The sequence below is a fragment of the Anser brachyrhynchus genome (genome assembly GCF_964034855.1).
Source record: "Anser brachyrhynchus genome assembly, chromosome: 20".
Lineage (NCBI taxonomy): Eukaryota > Metazoa > Chordata > Aves > Anseriformes > Anatidae > Anser > Anser brachyrhynchus.
The window spans coordinates 8027088-8047367 of record NC_137713.1 but is presented as its reverse complement, the minus strand read 5'-3'; the positions used below and the strand labels follow the sequence as shown (position 1 = coordinate 8047367).

The following is a 20280-nucleotide window of genomic DNA, read 5'->3' as shown; positions in this document are numbered from 1 at the left end:
CAAACATCAGCACTTCCCTGTATGATGCATATTTAGGAGTGAACTCCCATCAGTTGCAGAAAAGGATTTTCCCTTCATTATGAGGGCCTTTCATTTATCCTTCAGTTCCTTTATTCTCTGACTTAAGCATTTGTATGGGGCATTAATGATTGAGGCTGATTCAGCTGTACTTTGTGTATAATGTCCACATTGTTTCGTCTCAAGGGTTGTGACAACTAAAGCAGAGAGGAGTATTGCTAAGTTCAGACTAAGCAAAAACCCTGTCTCCCATTTGCAGGTATAATTTAACAGCTACTGTTGGGATATAATTATTTTTCCGAAAGCAATGAATCTGTTACATGACTGTATAAAACAATTTGACCTGTTTAGGCAGTGTTTGACACATCCTGGAAGCAACCTCTTCTGTGGAACAGATTTAAAATGAATTTTGTGCCACTGGAGTAAGCATGCAAAGAACAAAAGAGCACTTTGCTTTGCCACAGTTGGCCTCCTGTTCAGGCTGTGTCCAAACTCTGTCTCCTTCATGTTCGTCATCAACGAACATCATCATCATCTGACAATACCAGGGAGACAAACTCCAGCAGGCTTGCAGCCTTTCCACCTACAGGACTCCCTCCATTTCAGAAACAGCAACTGTAGTAGTTTGCTCTGATGCAGCTGGTTCATGGAACTAGTTTAAAATTTCTAGAGAGTTGTTATTTTAAGCAATGGAAATGCAACATGTTGCTGATATCCTTCCTGCCCTATTTTCACCTTTTCTTCCTCCCAGAGCTCTAAGGTCTTCCCTAGGGCATAGGGATATATTATATCAGGATGTGGGTGTCCAAGGACCCAGTGTATGATGAAGTGCTTATGCTGTAGTCCTGTGACCGATGAATGGCTCTCACCCACTGGGAGATGAAGAACAATGAAAGGAAGTGCATGTGTTTGGAATTTAGGGTCCTTCCAAGTCTCCTTAAACTTATCTCAAACGCTGATTCCCACCAGGGCCACCAGGCGCATCAGGACCCAAAGGGCCCCCAGGACCCATCGGAGTCCCTGGATCACAAGTAAGAGTTTTAGTGCTTTGGGGCTGGGGGAAGAGGTGGGGGTTAGGTGTGAAGCATCTTCTCATTACAGAAAGAGAGCGAGTACTTTATAAATCTTGGATCTGATGTCTTGGTCCCAGTGAAATTCTGTGATTTTAATACCTGTTTTTCATCCTGAAGTAGGATAAGAAGTTGAAATGGTTGCACTTTCCAGGCTTTCCCTTAATCATAACAACACATCTTGCTGTTACTCTGTCAAAATGTTTTACTGTAGCCTGAGTTGATGCAAAGGATTTGACATAGGCTTTACTAAAACTGATAGAAAAATACTGTGTTTCCTGTGGAACACATAAAAAGGATAAAAATGTATCAATGAGAATTCACCATTTCACCAAAGTGAATTTCTTAAGCCTAATTCTTTGGAAATAGCACTTTCCACTCAGTAAAAACATCACAAATTATGATCAGTTTGATTGACTAGATATTGATACAAAAATCATGGAGGGGAAGATAATCATGGAGTGTGATAACCTAAAAAGAATTTATGATAGGAGGGCAAACTATTCGTACAGATGAAAAAAAGGTTAAGAGGAAAGAAGAGAAGTTATGATGAATAATGAACTGCCAAGCTGCTCCAAATGGTGGCTGGCTGATACAAGGGGACTCAAGTTTGGGGAAGAATGTTTCTTACTGTGGAGGTAAACCAGTGACATCAAATATTTCAAAGGTATCTGACCTGCCTAAGGAGATGAAAGTGACTGAAGAGAACAGAAGAGAGGGAAAGGTTAAGTAATTTAGACGATGGATGTAACTCAGATCCTGATATGACAGGTTTGGGATTGCTAGAAATTAGAGAAAGGAGACTTTTACTATGTATTTATTAATCACTTTGAAGAAGCAACGGAGAGCAGGTTAGTGAAATTTTGCCAGAGTAGCAGAATCATTTCAATTAGTGAATGCTCTGGAGAACGGTGAGAAACTCCAGATAGATATGAACACAGTGGGAAATTTGGCAGCAAAATGACGGTTGCAGTTTAACGTGATTAAATATAAGGTAATTCACAATTCATAAATAGGTTCTGTAATAGAGTCTGGCTTTTTCACATGCAGCACGCTTTATTTTTTTATTTTTATTTTTATTTTTTACAACAGATTTGTTTAATTCAGTGTTCTTGAGCTTCCCTCTGTAAACACACACTAAAATTCAATGTTGAGAGCTGTCAAGTGCAAAGGTTACTTACGGGCACTTGAGCTCTGTTCATGCTCTGTGTTTGACATGGGGCTAAGTCTGGTTTGTGCCCTACCTCATTTGCCAGCCCTAGTTAGCCTCCTAAATCAGGCCTGAATTTCTGAATCTTTTGTGGGCCCAGGGGGGAAGTAGCTAAGCTGGAGGCCAGGTCGCTGCGCAGCTTGGTGGTGAGAGGGGAGGACTGACTGCAGGCAAGGAGCAACGTGTTTATGTGGGGCACTGCTGCCTCCCAGATGAAGCTGCATGCTTTGGGGACCCGGGATCTGGACTTGATAATCCTTGCGGGTCCCTTCCAACTCTGATATTCTGTGAATCTATGATTCCAAGCTGGGAGAGTGCTCCTCCTTTAGTCCCTGATCTTGTTGGGCTGCATAACCAGATGATGAGGCTCCTTGCAGCTGTGCCTAGACAGCCCATTTCTCTGGCTGCTGGTGGTTTCTGGGAGCTGTTGTTAAGCAGGTTGGCTTAAATCGCCAGCTGTCTGGAGTGGAGCAGGGGGCTCTTTTGCTGCAGTCTCCAAGGAGATGTGCAAGTCACTTGAGGTGGAAAAAAGCATCTTGCATATGGTCATGTGGAACTGACATGCAGAATATAAACAAACAATATTGTGCTCTTCCTGCCTGGTTTATACCCGTGGCTTCACTGGCTGTGTAATTTAAGAATTTTGATAGATTTTTGCCAAGCAGTTCAATTAGTAGAAGTCTGGAGACAATGCCCTTCATATCCATTGGTGACTTGCTTTATAGATTTATTCAACCCAGGGAGCAAAAATTATTAGTAGAGATTGGGCTTAATTTGAAAATTGTTTATTAGGGTGAGCGAATCGCTTCAAAATAATTTCCACTGCACAATCCAATTAATTTTCAGGTATGTATGCTTACTCATGCCACCCACTGAGGCAATTATGAAAAGGAGGAAAGTAGTGGGGATTTTTAGGCCAACCATACCATCTGTTTATTAATTTCTTCTCAGTCACTGAGAACAAGAACTATCCTGCCACACTGACCCCTTACAAAATGCTACATCAGTGGCATGCAGTTCATTAAAAGACCCAAAGAGAGGGGATATGCAGAAAATATAGTGCTCGGGATATCTGCAAAATGAGCTTCCGTTGTTGCTGCTTGCGGGCAAAAGAGAATCCAGCCCTATCACTTAATGGGTATATGAGGTTTTCAGGAGCTGAAGATCACTGGGAAATGTTTTCACTACATCTTCATAAAGAATTCATGATAGAAGTTAATTTCTCCTTGTTCTGCATCTCTTCTAGGGCTTACCAGGCTCTCCAGGACAACCCGGGCCAAAAGGCTCCAAAGGAGACCGAGGAGAGAGAGTAAGGTTTTACATATGTGGATTGATTCCCAGCAGGATCTGGGTTAATGCCTTAGAAATTACATACAACAGGTCTTTCAAATTCCATGGGACTGCAGCCATGACCAAATTTAAATGCAGAGTTTCTAGGTCTTCTTCAAAAAAACAAGATGAGGGGTTACTGAACAGATAAAAGGTTGAATTGCTTGCACAGAGTCTGGTGTTCCTTAAAGAGATGCAGGTAGTAAATCCCTGGAATATTCAGCCTGGCAGAAGCCAGCTTTCTTCTGCCAACCAAAGCTCTTTAGTCTGGAGTATGTTAGATGGTCCGACTTCTTCCATCTGTGACAGTAACATGGTAAAACTCATCAGACTTTTCCTGAACCAAAGCCATTCCCCAGGTTAAATGATGCTCTTAATATGTTTAGAAAATGTGCTATACCTCAGTCCTTGATGGGCCTTGAAGTGCTAATGACTGTAGCAAGAAGGGCTGTTTGAATTTGTTTCCAAACAGGTGAAGCTTAGGAAATACTGGAGAAAAATCTAAGCAGGATATGTCTGTGTCAGATTCCCAGTCTAGCATTCAGCACCAGGAAGGGTTTAGAAGGCGCTTAGGCCTACAGCTGTTTCTTTTAAGCTTACTCTCCAAAAGGCCGTGGTCTTTGAAATTGCCTCATGAAGCACTAGGCACACAAAATCATCTGAGAACTTAGTACATGGTGGAGGGTCATTCAGCAATTAGATCTGCCAAATGTAGCAGTGGGCACAGATGGGCTACGGACCATTACTAAGACCCTACTGTGGAACAGTGTCAAAGAATTAAAGAAAGATGGAGAGGAAGAATGTTGGCTGGTACCTGTAAAATGTTGTGTCTGCAGCAGTGACTATGTAGCAACAGCCTTGTGCCGTAGGAAACAAATTCCCTGTTCTTCCAAGTGCCACTTTTACTGCCACGTCAATAGATGGAGGTGAGTGTGGGGGTCACTGTCTGCAGTGGGTGGCTATGGGTGATGTGCTTCCCCCATCTGACAGCGTCTCCTTTTCCCCTTCATTTCTGCTCTTCCAATCCAAAAGGCAGAGGGAAGTCTGAAAGAGCTAAGAAAGGCAAATACAAATTGGTTAACTCTAGTGTGATGACTTTCCAAATTCATGAGAATAACTAGTGACAGACTTAGGTTACGTTCCTCCATCCAGGCTGTGTGTAGGGTGAGCAGGGCCCAGGTGGCTTGTTTCTCCTGCAGCACTTCACGTCAAGGAGAAGGGGATATCTGAGGGTAGAGTGCACAGGCTTTCAAAAAGCTCAGTTTTATTTGAGTATCTTTGCACATTTTTGGGGGTGCTTTGTTCCTGCTCTTGCATAAAAAATCACCTGCAGCCACCTGAAAGATAGAGACCATTTTAAGTGACACTTAGTATTATTTTAATAACAATTTCCTTGTGCAGATCACCCACTTCAGGCATTTATTTTCTTCACTAATAGATTAGGCTCCGATGCATTTCTGGAACCAGAATTTAAGGTTCTAACAGAGACTAAAACCTGAACTGATGAGATTTCAGAACAGGTAGCTACTACAGCTCATTGCCATTAGATGCTAATTTTCAATTTAAAAAGAAAAAAAAAAGGAAAGAAATGAAAAGAAAAAAAAAAAGAAAAAGAAAAAAGCATGGTATATGGCAAAGCATCAAGTTTCCATCCGGGAAACTGATAAGAGCTCTTCCTCAGTGATTCATTTAACATTGTGCTTTAGTTTGTGCTCAACCATATCGCTAAGACTATCACTATACTTCCTTTGAACCAAAAGCTGTGTTGTACTGTGTCCATTCGGTACAGGTGCATACTTTAGACTCTGATTTCATTCCCTCCTTGTTCAGAATCCTAACTCTCTTTTTAGGTTTGGGACAAATGAGATTTTCAAATGTCACAATGCCTTGCTAAGTAGAAAAAGTAAATTCTATTTCCTGTCCTTTCTTTGTTAGCATGCAAAGCAAAGCTGATAGCTTTTTCTGGCAGAATTTCTGTAGGATGTTCTGTATGCTTTTTGTCTTTTGTGAGTGTGGATTTGAATGCTGGTTTTGACAACTACATGCTGCAATTTGGGTTTGGTGGATACAAATTAGGGCTAGCTTTACACAGAGCGGAGGAGCTGTGCAGCTGCAAAGAAAAGCAGAGGAGGGTTGACAATATCTATTGAGGTATGAGAAAATGTTATTATACATTCTTCCTGCTTAATCTCAGAGAGAACAGATGTAGAAGAGACCTGAAGCAGTCTGAGCACATCCCCGGGATGGCACATCTACATGCATGCTGCTTGTGATCAGCTTCTGTTCATCGTATTCTTAAACAGTGCCAGTGAGGGATGCACCACATCATCTCCAGGCAGTCTTCAGAGGTACAGGTCTTGAGGGCCTGGGATGAAAGATATATCTAACGTTCAGCCTAAATATCCTTTGATCCACTTTAAGCTGATAACATCCTTCTCTGTTCCTCCTGGACACAGAGAACAGCCTGGTTATGCATTTTCAGTGTGTTGTTATGTCTCCGCTCTGTGATTTGCTGCCTGCCTGCGCTTTTTCGCAGCCCTTACTCCCTCCAGTGCAGAATCCGAGCATTTCCCTTTGAAGGCGCTCAGAGCACCTGACGAACTGGGCCTTCCTCCTGGTGCTCCTCCTGTCGATGTGGGCCTTTGTGTAGCGCTGGCTAGCTGCGCACTGCACAGGTCTCCACGGTAATGGTTTTGAGATGCCCGAGGCCCATTTGTGTTACGCAAAGCAGCAGTTGGATGGACAGAGGAACAAAAGCAGCTCTCCCTTTTTGGCAAATGCTACAAAGAGCTGCCGCCAGCTAGATAGTTTTTTAGGAACAAAAGGATGGGTTTGTTTCTGTGTGTGTTTAGGGGAGAAGAGCCAGGTTAAATACGTGGCTGTTTCATCAATAGATTTCTAAAGATGCTTTTAAATTTTGCCTCCTCTTCTCCTGCTCCTGCTTTCTCATGAAATAATCTATAACTCTTCTCCTGGTCGGTGATTCTGCCCTGCCCCAGGGTTGGAAACTAAAGCTATGGAGGAAAACAGGGAGAAAAAAGCTGCTCGGTTTGATGGCATTTCATACCACCCCAAACCAACACATACCATTCCAAAGTGCTTCAGTTTTACAAAAAGAAAAAGAAAAAAAGAAAAAAAAGATGAAGCACTGAGAAGAATGTGAAAATTAGCACAACAGAAAAAAGAAACAAATCAACCAAAATACCTTACGTGTGTTTTGATCAGTAGCGGCTGGGGTTAACAGGGGGATGTGTGTGAGCAGGAGGCAGATTAAATCAGCGCTTGGTGGGAGTCCTAGGCTCTGTTTGCTGTCTGGGGCAGCATCAGCCTGTCCGTTTTACTAGAGAGAAGAATGCTGTATCGTAAGAAACAAATCTCCAGCCAAATTCCTTCCTGCTATAATGTAACTGACTGCTGTAAAGTTCAAAAAATTGCTAATCATCTTACTGAGAGGGTATTGAGCGGAGTAGCTCTGTATTGAATCAAACTTCTCCAAAGTGTGATAGGATTTGGAGCTGATGCTTGACAGAAAACCATGACCCTCTTTTGCTGTCTCTAAGTGATAATGTCAAGGGAAAGGAATTTTTTTTCATATTATCCCAAGTTTAAGGTTTTTCATTAAGCCATCTTAATTCCACTAGTAGAAATGACACTATGTTCTTGTCAAATGGAAAAATATCTCCTAATGACACTTACTTTATTTCCAACAGGGGCAAGCAGGTCTGACTGGAGAGAGGGGCATTAAGGGATTTCCTGTAAGTGATGCACTTGAGGGTGTGTGCAAGACCCAGATGGTTTTGGTGCCTGCCTGGCACACCTGGCACCATAAACACCACCTAGCTGGACTGCAGCTGGTTCAGCCAGCTCTCTCAGACACAACAATCAGGTCAACTGTCTCCAGCTCAGAGATGTGCTCAATAGGAAGCCTTACCTTAGTGTTGCTCTGCAAATGAAACGTACTCTTCCTGCATGTTAGGCATAGCACTGAAATGCAGAGTGTATCAGACCGATCTGATGGGCTTTCTTCACCTTGGGGTGCTTCAAGGGATAGAGCTGGTGCCCTGCCAGCTGCGGGTCTTGGTCCCAAAGCTAGAAGTCAGTAATTAAAATAAGTCATCACAGAGGACAGAGCAGACAGATTCCCATTGATTTAGTTAGGTGGGGCGAGTGCTGGCTTTAGGCTCTCTTAGAGAGAGACTGCACAGTGCAAAGCAAGCTAGCATCTCTGCTCCGCAGACTTACCTGGCTGGCTTCTGCTAATGGTATGTTGTCAACAGGGCAGTCAGTGGCATACAGTGGAGGAAAGGACTGGTGACTCGAGTCCTGCTCTCCAGAGGTGGAAAGCAGTGGTCGTGAAGGCATCACACCAACAGAGGAGATGTGCTTGCAGATCCCCCTCCAGCCAAAGCTTGGCAGACAGAAGCCTCCTCCCTGCCCTGTGAAGGTCCTGGCACTAGCAGAGCCCAAAGGTGGGCACTGTTAACTCAGAGTACATCAGCTGCTCTCAATGCCCTCTTGCACCTTGATCTGCCAAGCTGAGCTGGAAATCCTTTAATGAGATTAAGAGACTTGGCCAAATGATTCCTTGGCGATAGCTGAACAGACACACAGAGGCCTGCACAGGCACCTGTGGCTAGCGTGCAAACAAGCCAGTGGATTGAAGGTTGGCTGAAAGTGAGCAAGTGGAGCAAGTTGGTTGTTTTGACTGACAGCATCCAGAGAGCTGCTTGTTTCTCTGGGAGGTTTCTCTTCACCCTTCCTTAATTCCATCTCATCGTTTTGTGCAACTCCCACAACCTTTTCTTCAGTCCTGCCTCCCATCCCCACTCCCTGCTTTGCAAATATCTCAGGGATGTCAAACAAGTCTGAGGAGCCCAGGCATTTCCACTCTGTTTTATTCAGCAATTTGTTAGGCTTTTCCTCTATGTTTAGCTTGTGGTTTAATCTCTTCGTGTCTTTTGTTCTTTGGGAAATGCACGAACTTCCTGGTTAGGGGGAACATCAGACCGATGTTCACAGCACGTAGGGATCTTTGTTCAAGAAAAGCTTAATGAGCATCTTCAGAGGCAGAAAGTGATATGACTAATTAATGAAAGCAGAATGGAGGATTTTTATGGTCTAAATCAAAGATGTGCCTATGCATGTTTGGGGGAGGGGAACAGTGTTTTTATCTCAGTGTTGTGGCCTGAAACATTGCTTGCTGAGATTTGTGGCAGGGCCAGGCCATGGCAGTGAGCCCCTCCTGCAGCTTGGCCACCCCCAGCCGAGTTCATCGATGTAAGAAATAAGGGGGACCTGCTGGGACGCTGGTGGGAGCCAGGACAGAGCTCATGAAGTGCCAGGCAGTCAGTTTGTTTGCTGCTGCTTCAACTCTTCTGCCTTTAATTTGGTCCTTTGGAGGGAAGGGATGCAAGTAATCCTGGACAGCATCCTCAGTCATATGGAGACAAATTTCTCTTTCTTGTTTGTTTTAGGGTGAACCAGGCAAGAAGGGTGAGGAAGGGGATAAAGGTGCTGATGTAAGCATGTATTTTTATTGTTTTGTTTTTGTTTTTTGTTTTAACTTTACTTTTTATCTCTTTACTGTCTTTTAACCACATTCCCTCTGGCAGGCTGGTTTGAGAGGGGCAAGGGTCCTGTCACAAAAGTGCAGCAGAAAGAATACGAATCTTGGCAGCAGGAAGCCCATCAGGATGGGCATACACGCCACTGTTCCAGTTTATAAGACAACAACAGGATGGTGCTTTCCAAACAGTTTCGTGGTGTCCCAATGAAGGGAAAGCCCAAGTAACTCCCTGACATTCAGAGTAAATGTCAGAGGAGAGCAAAACCTGTTTGCCAGGTAGTGCAGTTGGTAGGCCAGGTAGTTATTAACATAAGCTGCCTGGTATAATGGTTTGACACAGATATACACCCTGGGTTTGGCCTACTGCAAAAACACGAACCAAAGTGAAAAGTTTGGCTTTGAGCCAGAGGCTCTGCAAGTGTGGGGTATAACTGAGGAGATTTTCTATAAATAGGAATTTCTCCTGCATTCCTACTTAATCCTTGCAGCTTATCTCACTTTTTTACTACTTCTCTGTTTTTTAAGCATTCACACTTAGTTTGGTGTTATTCAGCCAATATCATGAACAAGAAGCCTATTCCGCTAACATGTACTGATGTTAGTTTTCTTTTCCTTTTTGCAGGGAGAAGGTGTTCAACAACTTCGAGAAGCTCTGAAGATTTTAGCTGAGAGGGTATTGATTCTTGAGCACATGATAGGAATTCATGGTAAGCATCGCTAAAGTTTTCTTTTCGAGACAACTGGGACTCTATTCAGGCAGCTGCTTGATGGTGAAATATCCTCCCAGTCTCCTAAGCTCTCTGTCAATGTCAGAAGCTGTCTAGTATCTATTTAAGCAGCCTTCTCAAAACTAGGTATGCAGCATGACTTAAAGGATGCTTGCAACTGTTGAGGACCTACAGCTTCCGCCACCTGCCCTAGTTACGCTGGCTTTACCCCAGCAGATGAAATGACCCCCCTGTGATAATTTTTATTTACAATTCAGACTGAACAGCGTCTTAATCCATGCTGCGCCCATGATCACCTACCAGCATCTCAGGGAGGTTGCTTGTTCAAGCTGTTAGGCAAGATCTTTTAATGCTGTTAATAGTGTCCTCTAAGTCACCTTAATACCACTGAGGCTCTTGCCTGGTGTAGCTCTATAGTTTACAGAGAAAGTCCTAACAGTGCTGCAGGTTACCCGGAAAACAAATGATCCATGAATGTCTTGCCATTACAACTTACATAAAACCTATTTTCATGATCACAGTTAAAGAAAGTCTCACACGTTCTTCGTTCAGATAGAATGTAAGTTTTCTGTTGAGGCTATTTTCTCTCCCATCACTGTTACAGCACGTGGCATCACCCCTTAAGAGTGTTTTCTCCCCTTAACCAGTGTGTGGGATCATACAGTCATCACAGGTCAGACTTCTCCCTTCATGCTACTTTGAGGATCAAGTCTTGCACAGCTGCCAAAGTTGCTGTGCCAATTTCTTCCCTTCAGAAACACAGCAGTGGCAAAATAATACGACTTGGATCTACTATCCCAGCCTTTGAGAAACAAGCCTGTTCTTTGGCACTAAGCTGAGCATTTCTAACTAAGTCCCCCGGCACTTTTCACACTGTAACAGATCTGTGGAACCTCATTCCTGGCCTTGCTTGTAAATCGAGCTGCTACCACACCTTCCTTCAGATCAGCATCCGCCTTTATTATGAAGTGGCCTTTGGATATTTACGTGGCAAACACATAGTTAAACTGTCCAGAGATTCCTAAGCAAGTGACTTAAAGCACTCCTGTTATGATGCAGTAAGGCAGCAGGCTCTGAGAGCCCACGAGCCACTTCTGGAGCCAGCACGGTGCTCAAATGAAAATGCCATTGGACACGTCAAAGAGAAAATAGTGTCAATGTAGAGTGCTACATTATGTGGCTGAACTGGCTTCGGTCTCTGCAGTGCTCTGCATTGTTCGATGGAGATGTGTCTTTTGGAGGCCCAAAGTACTATTTCCAGAAGCAATGGGCAGCAGCAGCAAGAGCTTTTCGGGAAATCATGAATCACGAGCCCATGATTTAACCGCAGTCACCCTGACCTTACCTCTGCATTACTCCTAGTTTGCTTCAGCTTTTCACTAGATTTTATAGACCAAGGGCAGGAAGAGATGTTTTTATGCTTATTTGCTTTGACATGATGGAAGTACCAGGAGGATGCCCATTAGGTTACCTAGGCAGCAATCCATGCCTAGCCTGTACGTTCTTCTGGTAAGAGTAGAAGGGGAACCTAATCTGTAAGTACAGTCAGTGAATTTCACAGAGATACAGGACCCAGGGTCCGGCCCTCCATGGTCTTTTTCTTTGTACCTCCATTTATACTACTATAAAGCAAAAAAAAAAAACCAACAAAAAAACAGCTCTTTGGGCAGCTTATATAGACACTGGGTCTTGAACTGGGGGACAGATGTCAGTTTGCCCAGCAGAGCTGCCTTGTCTACCAATTTTATACGTTATATTTGGCAGTACCACAGCAACCAGGCGTGTGGTGCTGCTATTTTGACACAGTTATTTCAGCAAACCATTTTTACTGACAAATACATATTTTCTGTTATTGTTCGGGATGGAGATGAGTTTCTTATATCCATATATATATATACACTATATACTGATGTAAGTATATCAACAAAAGTGGATGTTTCTTTAATTGTATAGTGTAGTTTAGGCCATGTTTAAGTACCTCTGTTGCATGTCTTTATATAAATAGTTCCCTTTTTATCCAATAATACAGTATAGGTAATTATATTTTTACTCTGTGCTTTTGAAATAGTTCCATTCTTTAACTTAAGACATATTGAGGCCCTACAAAAATACCACTTAGAAAAAAAACTTGGAAAGTAAGGCATTTTTTTTCCTTGTGTTCATCCCTGTATGTGACTATGGTTAAAAAAATAAATAAAAAACTGAAAAGATCTAAAATAACAAAATAGGATTTCCCTGAGCATAGACCTCCCTGCAGTGAACAGCACCACAAGTTTAAATCACCCAGCACCAACTATCTGGTCAGGTTCCCACCGTAGGTGTCAGGAATTTTACCACAGGTTCCTGGGTAGCCCAATTCCACCCAGCTTTAGAAACCCACGCAGAAATGCCAATCGCATGCTCTCATTTTCCCTAGAAACTTCACAATCAACGTGGTTTCCAAAACCACAGCCACCCAAGCAACAAGGCAAAACATACCAGCAAACAAACCTCTGCTCTGCAATGGGAGGGCAGCTTGAATTATCTGGCCTAGCAAACTGCAGAGAGCAGCCCAGAAGGACACGAGAAAGCCCAAATTGTTTGGCACTGTTTATTTCCAGCAAACACAGCACAAATTCTCCTGCAGCTAAGCGCTCCCTTGAAATAGAAATGCTGCCTCATGTGAATGAACCAAGACTGGGTGTCTGGCTTGTGAGGTTGAGCTCTTGGCAGGGAAACCCGCCCATGTCCAGCTCTGAAGGCAAAAGGAAAAAGAAACTGGGGCATTCCAAACGATGAGGCAGCGTCATGCTATCAGCATCTGTTGCCAACTGCTGGGAAAATAAAAGCGTGGCCGTAGTCAAATGTATATTTAGCTTTGTAGGGCAGAATGCGGTAGAAAGAGGAGGTGTATGTTAACACGAGGCATGCTGGGAGAGTGGACAGCTAATATTTATTTCCAGTTTTATTGCTAATTTGTCTATAGCCTCGGGTGGCTCAAGCCTTTCAAAATGTGCACCTTTACAAGGAGTGAAATGGTACTTACACCCCCAGGAACAGCACTTCCTTGTGACCACTTGGCAATGCGTTATCCTTCAATAACAGGAATCTGTGGGCAGTGCTGAGTAGTAGTTGTAGCCCAAGGTAGATTATGATCAATAAAATAACAGTGCTTTGTAAATGGAGTGACAAACGGGAACAGGACCTGCTGTGCTGTGTGCAGTAACAGCATTTACCCTGAGGAGTTTATACAGAGCAGAGGGAAAAGGCCTAATATTGGAGTAGGATGATGGCAGCAAATATAGAGCCACAGTTCCTCGGTGGATGGAAAGCCATCAGGAGGGACAACACTTCTTCCAGAAGAGGCGTCATTCAAAGGCCCATTTACTCTTTCCTTAGCCTCCCCTTTTAAATAGCGCTCTCCCGTGACTTTCTCTCCTTACAGACTCTTTGTCTTCCATTGAGCCAGGCTCTGGACAAGATGTGATCCCGGGTTCCCCTCTGCGAACCAGCATCAAGATCAAACGTGGAGGACCCCAGCAGCCGCAAGCCTACCAGATCCTCTCTTCACTGCTGGATGACGGTGAAGCCAAAAGGAGAAGTAATCGGATGAAGTAGGAGCATCTGCGTGTCCTCCGTGCCGGTTCACCAGTTAAAGATACAGTATCCCAGTGCTTAAGTGCAGAGTGCAAATGAAGTGGGTAGGAGGCTGTAGTGCTGGCAACTGGATTTCCTTACCTGTCCAACACTATGCCCTTATTGCAGGGAATGTCTTATCCATAGCTCAGAGAGGGTCTTATGAATGTTTTTCTTGATTTTGTCATTTTTGCCTTTGGAATACCAGGTGGCAGGTATCCTCAGAAGCTGTCTACAGAAGTGACACCTCCTGACTGTGTCTCCAGCGTTTAATCCTCCCCTTGTTTCCCCACAGCTCTTGCAAGTCACTTCAGTAAAGCCCTGCTTAACTGAGTGAGACAATCAGTCCCACTAGACTCTAAGCCAAACCTTAGTCTTGTCCGTTGGTATAGTTGGTGGCATCCGCTTTTATTTTATGTGGTGGTGTCACCCTGACGGTACCAGTACCGCTTTCATAGGCCATTAAAGCAGTCTCACCTGCAAGGATTTCTTTTAAGCAAAGAACAAATTGGAAAATTCAAAGAACATTTTAAGCTGTTACTCTGAAAATTCAGATTATTGTTTGCAATTTACCATCAAAATCTTGGCTTTTCATGTTGCTGATTGCATGTGAATGGCATTATTTCTATTTGTGACAGGCTGAGCAAGGACTTTTGATGAAAATGTTCATGGCGTACATTGACGCTCTGTCTTCAATGAGATTAGACTGTTTCTGTGAAAATTTAGAGCAGTATGTATGAGGTATGATGGAATTACAAAAGAATTTTCCCGTACTGTGTTCAGTTTGTGCATACATCCAGAGCAAATTAATTTAAGTAGTAGCAATAACTATTCACAGGAAAGAATACTGCACAATAGTTTCTTAATTCTATATCAATAAGGAAAAGTATTTTCACTTTTCTTTTTTTATTATTCTGTGGGTAAATCCTTGTCATTTGAATCTGGAGACAGTGTAATAGCAAATCACAGTCTGTGGAATTAGTCTTGTCAAAAGCTTATCTTGCACTGAGGAGCTAAGTACAAAGTCATTTTGCTTTTTGCAATAACAAGTTTTTGGGGAAAGTCCCAGCGTCCAGGTTTAAGAGGTTGGACCTGCCCTTCAGTGACAAATGAATCACTGCACCTGCTGTGCAAACCAGATTGGACAAGTCATTCATGGAGACAGTGAATTTTCTTAGAAAGGGTAAGACTAATCAACAGAACCAATGGTACTATATTTATATGTATATATATTTTTAACTGTTCTGCCAAGTTTTCAAATTCTGCCCAGAACAAAAGTGAGCAAATTTTGTGTTTTTCATTTTATGGTGTCAGACATGTAAATTGGTCTCATTCTGTCTGGTTCCTAGTGCAAGATACAGATAGCTGAAAAAGACAAACTATACTCCTACAAGTATTTCTGTCAAAAACTGTTGCAGACCAACAACTGTATGGTCCACGAGTTCAGGAACCCTCATCGCCCAAAGTGCTCATCCTAAGGTAAAAACAGAAACACGTGCTACACTGGAAATGAGCCTTAAAATGAAGGAGCTCTGCCAGCCCATTTGCCATGCGTTAAATTAACTTTCTGAATACATTGTAAACATACAGAAGACATCACAACATCCAAATCTTTCCTCTGAAGAGCATTATATTTTCAGAAATAGGGTAAAGGCTACTCCTGAACGACTGAACTTACCAGATGGGTTCATTTGGCCCTGTTCTTCAGAAATCCAACCATCCCTCTCAAAACACACAAAATGGTGCAAGTTGATGCTGAGCAGGCAGCAGAGAAACTTGTCCACATAGAGAAGGTTTTTACTGCTATACAGCTAAATAAAAAACAGCCAGGGCTTAAGCTGGCTTGAAGGCTGCAGTACATGCACTTACCCTGCGTTTGAATCCTCACACTGCTTGCCCAGTGCCCGTGGTGGGACCTGGTTCTGCAATAAATCTGTGTAGTTCACGCTGTACTTCTGTGTACTCAAGTTTTCCTTTGGACATTTCAAAGAAACAAGTCCAAAGCCTTGCAAAAGTTTTGGGAGTTGAAGGCAAGGTATAGTCAGGTGCTCTCTTTCCCCAAGACTCCAACTTTTGAAGCGAATGCAAAGGTTTGCCAAGAGCTGATGCTCTGGGCTCCAGTATTCCTTTTTGTACCTGCACTCTGAATTATAGATTGAGTGTGATATAGTCAGAAGATAAGAAAACAAGTCAAAACATCTGAGTCAAGCAGGTTACTGAGCTCAGGCAGTGGTCCTGTATTCATAATCCTTTGAGGAGAAAGTCTCTTGAACACATTTGAGTTTCAAATCCAGCAGTAACTCTAAATCCAGTGCTACTTCTAATGACAGCACGTATATAAACAATGTGGAATTTAATTAGTGCCTTTGAGAAGGCTGGCGACCAGCTCTCAGCCTAAACCTCACAAATCCAAGCGGCTCAACTTCCCAACATGCAGCGACTGACTGAAGTGCTGTTCAGCAGGTCACATCCCCGCATTCACTGTCTTGTGGGGAAGAGTTTGAAGGGGGCTTGGAGCATCTGCTTAGCACAGCTGAGCGTGGTGCAGCCACTGATACATTCCTGGAATAATCTTTCCATTTAAGAATTAAACACACAAAAAGAGGTCTCCCCAGTTACAGGCTGATTGCCATGTGGGAACTGAGAAGTACTTGATTACCTCCTTGTTGAACAGGGACTAGCTTGGTCTTGCTCATATGGCCATTACAAGGCACAGCATGTGGGAGATAGCCCCCTATGCCTACCTGCAGGCATTGGAAGGTCAGACCCTGAAGACTGAGGAGAAATCACAGTGCAAGGTAAATGTCTATGCGGGGCAGGTTGGTGCAAGCTAGGGGCACTCACTGCACTAAGAAGCTTTTCTTATGGCCCTTTCAGGAGCTAAACTAAACCAAAGCGATCTTTAAAAAGGGAAACAGCAAAATTTGTTTCACTGGTGCTGCAGCTACAGGGTTGAATTTGGAGGAGTACAATGGGGCCTTTTTCATGTTTCTGATATTCTGGAGACTTCACATTGAATTGAAAGAGAAATTTTTCTTCGTCCAAGTTTGTCTTCATGAATTCAAAGCTATTGCATTAGGTTGATGAGTACTCTCTTCATTCATACTGACTGGGATTTGGAATTTTTAAATTAAGAAATTATTTAAAACAAATAACTGGCAAGATGATGGGAAATTTAATTGAAGTTGTTTGCAATTATTCCTGCCAAGCTAACTGTCACAAGATTGGTTAGGTTTGTGTTGCAACAGTTTTAATTATTGATTTTTCCAGATTTCTGTATGAGCTATGTCATTTTTTTGCTCCCCACACTTCTTGCTTTTTTTAGCTACATCCCTCTTTTATGTGGTACTGTATCTTTAATTCGGGTGACATTAGATTACACCAACTGGACTTTTCTCTCTCAGCTGGGGTTTCATTCCTCGCTACTTACACAACAGTTGGACCACACTCTTGTGCAGTCCCAATTCAAATATACTTTAAAGGTGAACACAGCCTCATACGCTGACATTAATGATGTTCATGCCTAAGCAAACCACTCCAACCCCATTTTCCATCTTAGGCAGGATACTAAGATTCATTTTAGCCAGGGCATATATGCATCTTGCCATGTCTATGTAACTTAGAGAGTGGATTTATTTTGGATGCGTGCTCATTTAGAAATATATTTTAATGAAATGTTTAGTGCTTTATCTTACATGCATACTGTGCAATACCATAGTGTGTTGTTTTCCTTTTTTCTTCCTAAGACTTCATTGAAATTCTTAATGTTTCTTTGAACTCCAATGTGTTTTTGACTTCGCTCGGTTCTGGTAGTAGAAACGCATTTTCCTTGCCTTGAGCTAACCAGAAGCAGCAGCAGCACATTGCACAACTGACAATCGCTGCAATCTGTGCACCCTGATGTTCACCAGCAATCTGGTACTCTGGGGGAGGTGGAGAATGCTTCTCTCCAGAGTATCCAACCTGCACTTACTGTAAAGAATTGATAGCAACCCAGGGAAATAAGAAAAAAATAGAAGAACCCTCGTCTGCTCCCACCAAACGCCACAATAATTTTGCCATCACCTTCCACAAGAACAGGGACAGGCTATAAAAATCAGATCCAATTCTCCAGCTAGCATGAACGGGTGCTGCTTTCAGAGGAGCCGAGCGTATGGCTCACAGGTGGCTTTCTGAAAGTTTGGCGCTGGGATTCAGGTTCAGTCCCAGTCCCTGCAATGAACTATTTTAATGTAAGAACCTAACCACTGTGACAAAGGCTTCCAAAAGACATTCAGCCTCGGGAATTACTTCTCAATACAATTTAGTGGAAATTCATTCTCTTCCATGTTTACAGCTTCTGTGTTATTCGAGACTACATTCCATTCTGGTGTTTGTTGGTATAGGGGTTTAAACTACTTGCCGTTTCTGTGATTGCTTTGAAACCAAGCAATTTAAAGGTGCTATAATTGTCCACAAAGCACATTCCCACCCATAGAAGGAAATGTTAACTTTTTCACTAGTTATTTTACACAGTATTTTTTTATTTATATCAGTGTGTTTTGTATGTGTGCAAACGGTCCCAGCTTCTCCCACTGTAATAAGCTATACATCCATTTGGTCGTTAATAGGACAGCCATACGCAGCATTTTGCAGTCGTGTACGTTCTGAACTTAGGACAAGAATAACTCTCTTCTGACACGATGAATTCATTTATGGCAGGCTCTGTTGTAAACACAACCTATTTGTTCCACCTCTTGCATGGTTACTTACCTGTTTTCATATTGCTATGTTATTGTTCAAAATATCTATTTCTCTTTATTTGCTATGGGTTTTGTTACTGTATATGGAATGTTTTGTATTCAGCATTTTCTTACAGAGCAGAGTGGGAACAGTATTCAAGAACCCACAAATACCAAAGACCTTTCATGTAATGCACTGAGAAATAAACATACTGTAAATGAGTACGATGTCAGGTGTCCTGTATTTACGGTGTTCACAGCAAGTTCAAGTGAACTGCATCCTGGGGATGCGGGGGAACAGCCAGAGAGAGTACAGCAGTGCTTAGGAGTGGGCATTAAAAATCTGTTGTTACTTGCCACTTGCCGCCCTTCCTCGTGTTTTCTTCCAGTTCAAGGAATGTGATTGTTGAATTTAGGAGCAACAGGTGCCCTCCTCTGCCTCCCTGCAGCCCCCGGTACCTACTGGGCATCGGCGTCCTCCATCAACAGCTGCTTTTGCCTTTGTGCCGTCTCTGAATCTGCCTCTGGGTTCATACAGGCATGTGCACACAGATACACGCCCCCCCCCCCCCCCCCCCCCCCGCCCTGACTCTTCACCTCATGTGACCGTCAGTCAAGGATGTGGTTAGGAACTTCTTTTTTAAAACACTTCCTACTCTGGGAACAGCTACCCATTTAGATACAAGTCCCTGGCTGGTTGCACAGGGAGGCTTTCCCCTGTGAGGGAAGGACCTGGGCTGTGTCTGTCAGAGGTGACAGGTCTGGTTTCTGAACTTGTTTTTGCATCCTAAAGAAAACAAGATGCATAAATTGCAGCTAATTTTTTTTCCCTACTGATCAGATTACATTGTAGATATGCAGATCCCAATCCTGTAGCAAAGGCTGTCTTGTAAACAGTGGGAAATGTCCAGAGAGTCAAGGCCTCCCCCTCATGCAGGTTTTTTTTTGCAACACTGATGAGAACATGCTCAAGGTAACCAGATGCCAGACATTCTCATACAGTGCTTCCCTGGGTTATAATACACGTGTGTATTATAAAGGAAGAGTAAGTAGGGAGGTAACATGACTGGTTGCTATTTCTACCTCTTGGGATGGTGTATACCCAGTTCAGAAAAAAAAAAAGATGACAAGTTGGTTCAAAGATGGATTGGAAGATACCTGACTACAAACTTAAGGAAATAATCTGCTTGGCTTTAAAGAAAGACTGGCAGCCGATGAGGCCCAACTTAGCTACCGCTGTGACTCTGTGCGAGAGATGGAGGGTGACCAACCGCTGTGCCAGAGGGCAGGTTTTTTTGCCCCCCCATTTTAGGATAAGATCAAGCACCCTCAGACAAACCCAATCCCATTTTTTTGATCCACGTGACACACTGGATAGCACATATCCTTTACAGTGTACTAAGGCAAAGGCGTATTGGCCACTGTCTGGCAGATAACACACAGCAGTCCATCCACTCCTTTATCAATGCCAATGATTAACTACTGCAACAATTCGCCGAAGGATGTGCTAGTGCCTTTACTACTAGACATTTTCAAATTAAGTGGATTTTCTCCTCTTAAATGTGCAAGCATGTGTGTACAGTCCAACTCAGAGAATGAATTCATGGAAGCCATACTGGAGGACCAAAATGTTAGAGCTGGTGCCTGTGACGTTACAAATGCCTGGTCTTGAACCTGCCTGTGTTTTGCACACTGTGGCAAAGCACTGGCTAAAAATCTGCTGCTGTTTCACCATCTATACAAAGTCATCAGTGCACGCACATTAGATCGTTTTGTAGCTTCATACTAAAAGCTGAATGCCCTGAGTGCATCTGTAGGACATGCAGCCTTTGCGCAGCCCCCAGAGAGGTCTAGGCTATGACGGGCCAGGGCTGGCTAGGATGGAGAACACCTGGCATCGCTATTTTGGGCTGAGAATGGCCACGTACCAATACAAGCTGGAGGTGTCCCACTGATCCCATGCTACCAGGGTGGAAGGGAAAGGTTGAGTCAGAAAGCCCAGAACTGGCCCGTACGTAGCATC

At 43.2% G+C, this 20280-nt stretch overlaps 1 protein-coding gene and 1 long non-coding RNA gene across 15 annotated transcripts in view; one reads left to right on the top strand and one right to left on the bottom strand.

The window, feature by feature from the left end:
- COL26A1 (collagen type XXVI alpha 1 chain) overlaps positions 1-18479 on the top strand; it is a 188476-nt gene extending 169997 nt beyond the window's left edge. For 9 of the 12 annotated variants that reach the window (XM_080563183.1, XM_080563193.1, XM_080563192.1 and 6 more), the window contains 6 exons: positions 988-1049; positions 3545-3607; positions 7338-7382; positions 9102-9146; positions 9816-9900; positions 13346-18479. In XM_080563183.1, coding sequence (XP_080419309.1) covers positions 988-1049; positions 3545-3607; positions 7338-7382; positions 9102-9146; positions 9816-9900; positions 13346-13518 — 473 coding nt within the window. In that variant the 3' untranslated portion in view covers positions 13519-18479. The remainder of the gene's footprint in view (positions 1-987; positions 1050-3544; positions 3608-7337; positions 7383-9101; positions 9147-9815; positions 9901-13345) is intronic. The other 3 variants (XM_080563187.1, XM_080563189.1, XM_080563188.1) reach the window with 3 other exon arrangements.
- LOC308180859 overlaps positions 1062-20280 on the bottom strand; it is an 84505-nt gene continuing 65286 nt past the window's right edge. Inside the window, exons 3-5 of one of the 3 annotated variants that reach the window (XR_013941217.1) lie at positions 7559-7716; positions 4442-4964; positions 1062-2813 (exon numbers count right to left, since the gene is read on the bottom strand). This is a non-coding gene — a long non-coding RNA (uncharacterized lncRNA). Of the gene's footprint in view, positions 2814-3613; positions 4965-7558; positions 7717-20280 lie in introns of those variants that run through there. The other 2 variants (XR_013941219.1, XR_013941218.1) reach the window with 2 other exon arrangements.